At 39.2% G+C, this 11242-nt stretch overlaps 1 protein-coding gene across 1 annotated transcript in view; it reads left to right on the forward strand.

The window, feature by feature from the left end:
- Positions 1-10322, forward strand: part of mrpl3 (mitochondrial ribosomal protein L3) — a 75618-nt gene extending 65296 nt beyond the window's left edge. The window contains exon 10 of the mRNA XM_033998868.3: positions 9903-10322. Coding sequence (XP_033854759.1) covers positions 9903-10052 — 150 coding nt within the window. The 3' untranslated portion in view covers positions 10053-10322. The remainder of the gene's footprint in view (positions 1-9902) is intronic.
- Positions 10323-11242: the final 920 nt, after the last annotated feature.

Consider the following 11242-nt stretch of genomic DNA (forward strand, 5'->3'; position numbering starts at 1 on the left):
CTGCAGAGGAGCCCGACCTGGTGGGGGATGATGTCATCAACTCCTTTTCTAACAAACTGGCAGAACATAACATCCGACCACTGGGTACTGGCCGAGGTAGCAGAACATCTCAGAGGTATGAATATCCACATCTACCCTTATCTAGACGATTGGTTACGAGGGCTCCCTCCAGGGAAAAAGCCTTAGAACATAGGGACAAGACCCCAGATAAATCTCTTGTTTTTCTGGGGGGCCAGTTCAATACACTATCAGGAAGAGTGTACCTCATGGAGGAGAGGGTGACCACAGTTTGTCAACTGGCAAAATAGGAGCCACACCAACAGCACTGCTATTCTAGCAGTTTTTAGGGCACATGGCAGCAGCAGTTTCCCTTGTAAGGGACACAAGATTACCCATGAGGCATACTCAAAGATGTCTGCTTTCTTTGTGGAACCCCTCCCTTCCAGATTCCCTTCACAGCAAAGTTTCCCTGGGAGCTGCAGTTGGTGGCGAATTTCCACACGGGTGAATATGGGGCTGTGTAACAGGATGATGTTACATACGTGGGTCGTCCCTGAATAATACTGAATCAGAAACAGAGCAGTGGGTGTTGACACGCCGCACAGACATGCAGACTTAATAACAGCACAGGCCTCGATGCTAGGGTACCAGCAATGGTAATCCTAGCGCCAGATTTAATAAAGAAAACAAAATAAAGCTTAAAATAAAAGCTTGCCACACAAGGCAGCACTTCTTGGCAGCCTCGGCTGGGCAATGCCTTCACAAGCACCATCTTGGAGTGGAAGGGTTTCGTGTAGTAGTTCTCTCCATGGAGTGGATGCACTCCTCCTTGGTGTAAACAGCAAGCTTTCGCTCGGTGCCTGTCTGTATGGCTATGGCCGTGCAGTAGCACCGAACGTTGGCGCTGCTACCTTCTTAAACAGGTCTAAGCTTCCCAGGCACGCCCCCCCCCCCCCCCCCCCCCCCCCCCCACCAATCAGGACCTCCCAATCAGCTCAATTCTGGGCAAGCCTTCCTGTTTACCAAAGTAGCAGCGCAGCTGAACCACCAAACCGTCCTCCCAGTAACAGCCTGCCACTATCTCCAAATCCCCCTACACTTCGTCTTCACACAGGTGCCTCCCTAACAGAGTGGGGAGCACACTCAGGTTCAGGTTCAGAGCACCTGGGCACCAAAGACAGACACCTCCACATCAATCATCTAGAGCTCCTGACAATCTTTCTAGCACTGAGACACTTCAGCCCAGTTTTAAGAGAAATGGAGATTAAAGTTTTTACTGACAACACCACGGTGATAAAATGCGTCAACCACCAGAGGGACACAAAGTCTTAAAGATCTGGAATTGGTGCAGAGCACAGGACATTACAATCCAGGCAACCTATTTACCCGGATCTGAAAATAACTTTTTATAACTTCCACGAGTGGCAGATCTGCCCAAAGGTAGTATACACTAGGTCATCCACAAGTAGACCTATTTGCGACAACAGAAAACACTCAAAGGTCACTTTTCTGCTCCCGGTTTCATCAGGAAGCAGCGATGGCAACAGAGGGTCTGTCCATTTCGAGGCCAGTCTCATCTTGATAGCAACTTAATGGGTTTTAGTGGTCCACTATATAAAATAAAGTTTGATTGGTTGTCAGAAATTATTATTATTATTATTATTATTATTATTATTTGTTTATTTAGCAGACGCCTTTATCCAAGGCGACTTACAGAGACTAGGGTGTGTGAACTATGCATCAGCTGTAGTCTCACTTATTACGTCTCACCCGAAAGATGGAGCACAAGGAGGTTAAGTGACTTGCTCAGGGTCACACAATGAGTCAGTGGCTGAGGTGGGATTTGAACCGGGGACCTTCTGGTTACAAGCCCTTTTCTTTAACCACTGGACCACACAGCCTCCTGGAAATGGCTGAGGCGGGGGGCCTCTGCATTTACCAGTGAGCTGCAATCTGCTGTCCCAGAACAACGGGAAGATACTCCACCTCAGTCTGTCGCTATTACCACTGACTGCCTGGAGGTTGAACGGCAACTGTTAAAAGAACAAGCACTATCGGATGAAGTAATAAACATCCTCATTTAGCTTCATGGCTCCGACTCTGGAACTCTCTCCCAGCTTTGGTGCGTGATGCTCCCACCGTTGCTCGCTTTAAATCAACTCTCAAGACCCACCTGTTTTGTCTTGCTTTCCATGCTCTTTAAGCCTGATATCTGCTATTAGCTGCTGTGTTGCTGCTACTATTTCATGTATTATGTTACTATCATGTATTATGCAGATTTCACTGTATTTATGTACTATATCAGTATTTATGTACTTGTTACTGGGGTACCGAATGGTAACGCACAAGGCAGCCTCTCGGCTTAGCTTTGTAGCATTCCGGTCGTTCTGCGATATTGCCCTTTCGACGGCTTTTTTACACTTACCCATTCGGTAATGGTCACAATTCATACTTGAAAGGGAACGTTAGGTTATTATCATAACCCTGGTTCCCTGAAATATAAATGTAGCAATTAACCTTCAAGGTTGCAGCATCCATGATTGCAGCAGGCTTGAAGGAAAATGTGATCTGTGCGGGCAGTCCTTATATGCCCTCAGGGGCGGGCATGACCGCTGTGCTTTTGTGCCCTCGGGGGTGGGACATGACTGCGTCCACAGGCTCCACAGGCAGCTTTCATATATCTTATTCAGGTTTAAGAAGTAAATACCCATACGGTAATGGTAACATTTCTATTTTAGGGAACCTGGGTTATGATAATATGGTTTCCTATTGAGCAGAATTTGGAGTTTCATGGCAGTAATGTATTTGAATTAAATGCCAAAGGTTATTTTAGCAGAGCTCGGCTATTACATTTCTATACCTTTTGAGTTTTGCTGACTGAGTCAGCACTTTGCATTTTCAAGGTCTTTGATATCCCTGCTCCCAGCAATCTCCAACTTCGCTATTAACGAAAACTAAAGGAAGCATCATAAGCTGAAATGGGATATTTTTTTCTGCTGCAAGAACTGATTTTATTACAGAGGAGAAAGTGCAGTAAATCCGTCTTGGAGGTTATCAGAGCTTGGAGAATTGGCAATGCGAAAATGCTATCTTATGGTCTTTGTGCTTCTAGTTAAAATATAACAATAACTGTACACTTGAGTAGTGTATCTCTACCCAAGTGTAAATGCAGTATAAACAAAATATAGTGAGCCCACTATACCCAGATTGATGCATTGTTCCAAGTTTCTATTTTTTGTTGTTTTATTTTTGTTTTGGGCCATTTCCAGTTTGTGCAAATTCTTTAAACGCTATGCTACTAACACACGCAGTCTCTATTCTGTCTCACTAAGCTAAACCTTGTCCCTTTTCTTTAGTCTTCCTTACCTTAGTTTCGCTTTTCTTTCTGATCAAATTAACACCCTTTAATGTCAGTGCTGCAGTGTTTGATAGAAGTAAAAAAAATCTGATCACGGAAACAGGAAAAACGTTCAAGCATTAGTTTGACTGTGTATCAAATCAACAGAAGGCAATTTCTTCATTCTAAAGATAGTGAGATATATTTACGTGGTGGTGTTGCCCCTTAGCCCATTTTTGATAGTTTTGATTCTGAAGTACATTATGAGATACAATAGAAAACACCTGACATTTGTGGTTACGTCTACTCAAGGACTATACCTTTTGGTTGTCAAAAAACATTTAACCTACACAATTTCACTATAAAGGAGCATACTAATGTAATCTTTATAATGTTGAAAATCTTTATTTTGGGCTGTAGGGTTACAGTATTCCTTCTTTCTTTTTCTATTAATTTGCAGCTTTTTGTTCCTCCACTTTTACCACCCCCCCCCCCCCCCCAAAAGAGCAGTGGTTCCCAACCTGTGTTCCGTGAGTAAACTCCTAGTGGTCCGCAAACAACTCCCAAAATTCGGTTTCGCAATTCTTGCAAAAAGCTATTTCTACACAATCACACATTGTGCTACTAATATTACTAAGCAGCACAACAAATAGCGTTAACTACTTGATACATAATTATAAGATATGTATTTAGTCTGCATTTTTCGCCTTTATCTGTTTTCTTTTATTACGGGTGTGTTTATAAATTAATATTACCGTATATTACAGCTCCCTTTGATGCAATACCAAGCATCGCCTTCAAAGCCGCAATTAGCTGAAACCGCTTTCTAATGTGAAACAAATACTAACTAAATAACTTACACATTATGAAAAAACATTTGCCTTTTTTTTTATTAGCTAGCATTATTTAAAAAACAAATCTACATCTAGCATTCACATAAATGCACTGCTTTCTAATCTGTGCTCATTCTACTGCTTGTGTTCACGGAACTTAAGGAAAGTAAAAAACATAATCTGGCTGTCCCAGCCTTTTCGCTCGGCACAAAAGTAGCGTACTGCGTTGAATATTCCAAACTCAGTTTGAATAACTAAAAAAAGAAAAACAACATGAAAACCACAGTTTTAGTACTTTTCATTTTCAACAATAACAGTGTACAGTGTTGCCAGGGGTATAGGAATATATAGGAGAGGTTAGCTGCATATACTAAAAGAAGTTAATGTAAAACAAAAATAGGCTATATTTGTAGCTTGACTTGTGAACTGTACTGTACTGTACTGTACTGTGAATGGTCGATTTCAGCTCCTTGTTATATGGGTTTATTCAGGCAGGATTAATATCTCACAAGACTATATGCCAAAAGGAAATCCTCTTAACACCACTTCTGGAAACAATGTGTACAGTCTGTTCTGACGTCGTCATATTTAACCAAAATGCTATAAATCCTAGACTGTGCGCCTCCAATCCTGTTTAATTTACACATCACAGCCCACCAGAAGTGGTAACATCCTGTACACTCTCCAATCATTTTTTTTAATTTTTCAAATTGCTTCCCACCCACCTTGTCTAAGTATATGTTTTTTATATGTACATCGATTGAAGTTGGCGGTCAGTGAGTGCAATAAGTTGCATTAGAAATGGATAGATTAATTTGCTACATGAGGTAACAGTTGCGGGGACCAGCAGGTATTTACATTTACTGGATCCGAGGACGACTCAAGCACCAGTGCATTATTTGTCAGGTTTTGTCAAACAAAACTCTTAAACCTGCAAAACTGAGACGCCATTTATCTGCAAAGCATACAGAATATGAACAAAATAAACAATTTTAAACAAAAGAAACAGGAACTTTGCCATCAGCCACTTTCAATGTGCAAAATGACAACAGTCCTTGCTGACCTGGTAGTGAAGATTAAGTAGTCCTTTTGTAAATCCAGCTTTGCATATAAGCCTTGGAGCACCTGCTTTTACAAAACGTTATGCAGGAGGTTTGATTCTACACATTTCTTCCTTGTCAACACAGGTTCATTAAAAATAACAGGTTCATTAAAAATAACAATCTAGCCCTTCTGTTACATGCTATGTGGAGAGCTGTGAAGCTTTTGGGAAGTGCATAAATTAGCAGCTTTGCTCAAGAGTAATAAATACATTGCTTAACATCTGTGAATCTGGCATGTGTGCTTCTAGTTTCTGCTAACATTTAATTGGAAAGGCACTGCTCATCAGTTTGGCATTTGGTTCTGGAATGGGTGTATTTTCAAAAGTAAATACCAGTTTTAGTTACAAAACATTTAGTAGACTGAAGAATAATATGTGAATCTGGGCAGACTTGACTTAATTCAGACCCAAATCTTTACCTCGTGAAAAGGTTTTTAATTAAAACGTTGATGTCAGGTTTTACAGATGTTGCAGTAGTTTTTAAATATAGTAGTAACACATAACTAGAGCCCCTGGTTTTTCGCAAATACAAAATAAAACTAAACGCAGCATATAAATCAAAATAAAATAAAAGATCCGTTATAAAGCAAACATAGAATGACTTTTTTAGATTGGGAGGTTTATACCAGAAATACTTGTATAATAAATACTTGCAATCATAGTTGTTTGCAATTGCTGTTTTGATTTTTGAATGAATGAATGAATCTGCTTTGCTTAATGTTTAAATACTGAGAAACTGCTAGCTTATTGCATACTGGAGCCGTGGGATTGAAATACAATTCCTTTTGTTTTTTTAATGGATAGATTGCTGTATGTGCAATTATTATGACAGCCCCACAATAGTAGAGCAGTATAAATATATATTTTTATTTTGTCTTATTGTATTTTTATAAAGCGCATGGGCAGTATTTACTGTAAATAGGCAGTTAGAGTGGTGGACTTTACGTATGTTACTGTTGCTAATGAGAAATTATGGTAACTAAACTATTCTGTGCTAGGTCTGTTTGTCAATGTGTTTTTGTTTTTTTTTTTAAGTGGATGATGTTTAATAAAAAAAATATGTATATAGTCAAAACATGATGTATGCTTTGTTTTTATTCATATACATCTATTTGAGTTATTTTATTAATGTGTATCTGTAATAAAGCAAAATAAAACAACATTTTTACTGTATAAAACAACATTTGTGAAACATAAAACGAAAAATTATAAAAAAATAAAAATAATTTCACGGGGCTTTACCTATAACCCATAACATGAATTTAAATCCAAAGTTAAATCATTAGTTTCATGAAGTGTGACCTGTGTGTGTCTCCTTATATCCCCAAACCCCATATGTTTAAAAAAGCAGTGGCTCTCTTAAAAGTGTGTTCACCTGACCTCTCCGCAACTTAAGTTACTTCTCATATGTTCTATGGGCAAGGCCTTAAAAAAAGTAAACAATGAAAGGAAAAGCAAAAGTGTTTTCATAAGTTACAATATGGAGGTGACTTGAGTGTAGATGTAAAATTGTGATTGTGACAACTAGCGCTACAACAAAGGGTACATTTTGACCTTCGAAGGTTCAGAACACATTACCGAAGGAAGGTTTGAACCTTCGATGGTACTAATTTGCATAATTTACTGGTGACCTCACCATAGCTACTTGTTTATATTTGAATGAAAGTCATATTTTACAGATAAAACATTCAGATTTAGTTAGTAAAAATAGATTATATAGAACAGTAATCATGTTTTTAGAATTAATAAAAATACACATTGGTTATTTACACGTAATTGATGCTGCTTGTGATATATACAGTAAGCTTGCATTGCAGCAGCATCAACTGCAGCGGACTCTGGCAAAACAAAGCTTTATTTAACAGTCACCGTTCCAAGCAGGTTATCAGTCACAGTCACATTTTACTACTACTAAAAATATTAATAATACTACTACTAATAATATGAACTTACGCTTGTCAAGTGACCCCAGAGATTGGTTATGCCTCCATGATACGAGGAGCTTGCACAGTTTGCATTCAACTTCTGTTTTTGGTCGTCTGGGCATTTAACAAAGAAATCCCAAACAGCAGAGGGGTTTCGAGACATTTCTTTCAATACAGCTTATGCTATACAACACTTTGCTGTCGAGATGGCGAATTAAGAAATGAAAGGTTTGCCTCTGGATAACACAAGCTTGAGGTGGGAGGGGCTGATGGTGTTTTTTAAATTAAAATGATTAGTGTTGGCGTATATTTTGTATGTTTCAAACATATTCTACCATAGCACTTCTCTCACACTTTCTTGTACACTAGGTATTCAGTACATATTTTACTGAAGCAGTACAACCGCTATAGGTACCGCCCCAGTGCTTTGGCATACTATACCCTGCTCCATTACAATTCATTAGATATATGTTAGTCGCCCACCATTTCCTGTTGCCTGGAGCATGCATTGCTTGGGGGATAGCAGTGTCATAGTATCCAGGGATTCAACTTGCTTCCAGGATCAGTGTTATGTAAGGATGAGTTATAGCCTTAATATCATCTACCCCTGCAGAGTAGATCAAGTCAGTTTATTGTGTTGTGTAGCCTTAAGACTTGTGTATCATTGGCATCCCTCTAAGAATCGGGGTGGGGAGCTGTAGCAGGGTTGAAGCACTGCACATGAAAAGGAGGTTTCTGTATGTATTTATTGTAAATAGTATTGTGTTGATGTAAATAATAGTGGGATTATTGTATGTGAATGTTTAATGGGGCTACAGTTGCACCAGCTGTAGGGATGTCAGGTATTTATCGCTTACATTACATGATTTATTCATTAAAGCCTCATTTTAGAAATACAATTAAAACAGCACAGGCTTTATTGCCATTGAAGCACATACCTGCAAACAATAGAACATTTCACAAGGTTGAGGTTTACCATATGTCTGGGAGGATTGTGTGTCCATAATTTGTGGCCAGTTTGGCTGTATTGGTAGGGCCCCGATTTCCTTTGGAAACCGCCACCGCATACGCTGTTTTATGTGTACACCAATTTTGCGGTATCGCCCCTCACTGCTCCTCGCTAGCGGTGCCACAGCGCTCATGTGTTCACAGTCCCACGTAGTGTAAAACCATGTACCTGGGTCGTAACTGGTTTAACCTGGGTCCCAGCAACCCACATCAGGATATGGGACCCGAGTTGAGCGAGACAAACTGCATGACGGCCGTTCTTAAACCGACAACATAACAAACAGCCACGTCTGCGTGAAGGTTTCGCTTCCGCAAGGAGCCTTTCTGTTTATTCTGTTTATCCATGTTTTTGGATGGAAGCTTGGAACAAGCTGCTTTCGGGGCATTGATACATGCATTGTGTACTTGCGTCTGTCACCCAGGTCAACCCTGCTTTATCAAAAGCAGTGTGAACGTGCATATCCGACCCGCATGACACTGGGTCCTGACCCGGGTAGATTCCGACCCAGGTAGAGCATACCAGTGTGAAAGGGGCTTTGGTTGCACTAGCAGCAGTTACATAATTGGTTTAACTTATTTTATTATGGACAAACTTTGCCCTCTATCTCAATGGACCATATTTAGAAGCAAGCACAAAGGCAACGACACAATTTCTTAAAGGAATACATTTTTAGTGGTATAAAACAGGAAACAACTCTTGACTGGTCCTTCCTGCAACTAAGTTTATACTGTTAAATATATACTGTTGAAATATGTATATATATATATATATATTTTTTTTTTTGCTGAATAAAACAGTCTTTTTATTTGCGGGGTTCTGAAAAATATAGCGTTGCACATCCCCATGTGTTGCTACAACTTTAAATAGCATACTTGTATTTTTTCTTTTCATTGTTAACATCTGACAACTCTTTACACATAACTTTAAACTCTGTTTCAAAGCTCTTTTCAAAATGACTCTAGTGCACTGATGATAGTGTAAGGATTATTGCCCACATTTGTCAAACAGATGAAACAGCTTTAACGATCCATGATGTGGTACAGAAAAGAAAAGCCAAAGTACTTGTTACATTTTTTTAATCACTCTTCCTGCAGTGATTTAGAGGACAGATCTCAAACCCCAGTGTACTAGAGTGGCCATTTTGAATAGAGCTTTGAAACAGAGGTTTATGTTACAAGTGTAAGAGTTGGCAGGATGTTAACAGTGAAAAGAAAAATTACTGGCAAGTTATTTAAACAGTTGTAGCAACATGTGGGGACGTGTAACTATATTTTTCTGAACCCCACTACTTACTCTTTAAATTTATTGATTTCTGTTCGAGACGAGTTGCTGTATAGATTATCATTAGGAATTAAAACATTTTCAGTTTATTTTTTGGAATAAGAAGAAATTGCCTTTGTAATCTCTTATCCATGTTGAGTGCTCCACAGTAATTTACATAATTTCCACTAAGGTATAAATTTCAACTGTTCTGTGTTGAAATCTAAAGGTGTGGGGGTTCAAGCAGTGTCCCATGGAAGGTAATTGTGCATCACCTGTTTCATATTCATTGCTGACTTTGCAAACTTGGTTCACAGGGAAAGGAATGACACAAAACATGCTGAATGATAATTAGGCAGTTATGATTTATAAACCGTTATATCTTTATTGGCTGGGGAGGACAGATTGATTTATTATCAATGTTCTTTTTTTCTAGGTCAGGGATACAGTTCTACCTTCACACCTGGAGAAAAATCTAAATCCACCGTTCCCAACCTATTTTGCCGATGGGGATGAAGAGCTGCCAGAAGATCTGTATGATGCTGAAATGTTTCAGTTCACTGAACCCTCTGTTACTTACACTTAAAAAAAATTAAATAAAAAAAAAACATTCCTCTGAATTTCTAGCTAGGGAAACCTGGACCCTAGTATTGCTGGTCCCTAGTATTGCTGGTAGATTTCTGGAATGGTTGGTAATAAATGCTTGGTTGCTGCCCTTCCTACAGTAAAACCCACATACTGTGAAGATGTGGAAGAGAAAACTGTCATAAAAAAACGAGTTATTAAAGAGTGGGTAATTAATAACCCCTATTAGCTGTGCACCATCAATCTATACTCAATAAAGTATTTATACAAATTGTTTGTGTGAAGGTTTTTACACATAGTTTGTTTATTGCGGTGTCTGTGCTGTGTACCTCTTGTGCTGTGTGCTCGGTATGTATTTATTAATTCTGCAACTTCATTATATGTTTGATGGACTCTCACTTCACGGCTTTCAAACCACTGAATCAGATCCACCAGTCCCTTGGCATGCGTTGCAATTAGGGAGAGTTGAGATTTTAAACTCTGCACATCTCTGCAATTTCTGGAGGTCCTTTAACACTACAGTGTTTGGTGAAATGTTAATTTCCTTTTCCACAAAGCCTGCGTAAAAAGGGATGTATTTGGAATGATATTCAGCAGCAGAATACCAAGTGCCCCATCATGGTATGCATGGCTCAGGTGGCAACTTTATGGGTAAAGTACAACCTTGTTGGATTGCTTCTGTCAGGTGGTCTTTAAAACGTAGTTTTCTGCTTGGACAATGTTTAAACCCTTTTTTTAACAGTTGTAACCAGCTTGTCTGCTTTCTGAAAATTATTTGCCCAGATATTGCTGGCAAGGGCTATTATGTGGGCATTACAAGTCAAATGTACTGAATTTGGCAGTAAACCTCGAAGAATGTCATTGTATGCCTTGATCATGTAACTGGCATTATCGGAGACAAATCCAATCACATTATTAATATTAACTTCAAATGCGTTTAAACATTTCACAACGCCCTGTGCCACTGATGAGTAATTCAGAGTGCAGATTAACTGTGTCAGCTAATATTACTTTCGGTTCGAAGGTATTCGATAGTCCTTGGAGAACAAACAAAATGGGCAAAACATACTGATCTTTTGCATTTGTAGATTCGTTAGTAGCTACATATACACTGTCAGACATCTTTGCCAGTTGTACAATTTTCATCTTGTGCAACTCAGCAATTTGGGGTAGATATTCCCTTCTCAGTTG

Source organism: Acipenser ruthenus, chromosome 4 (genome assembly GCF_902713425.1).
Source record: "Acipenser ruthenus chromosome 4, fAciRut3.2 maternal haplotype, whole genome shotgun sequence".
Taxonomy (NCBI): Eukaryota; Metazoa; Chordata; class Actinopteri; order Acipenseriformes; family Acipenseridae; genus Acipenser; species Acipenser ruthenus.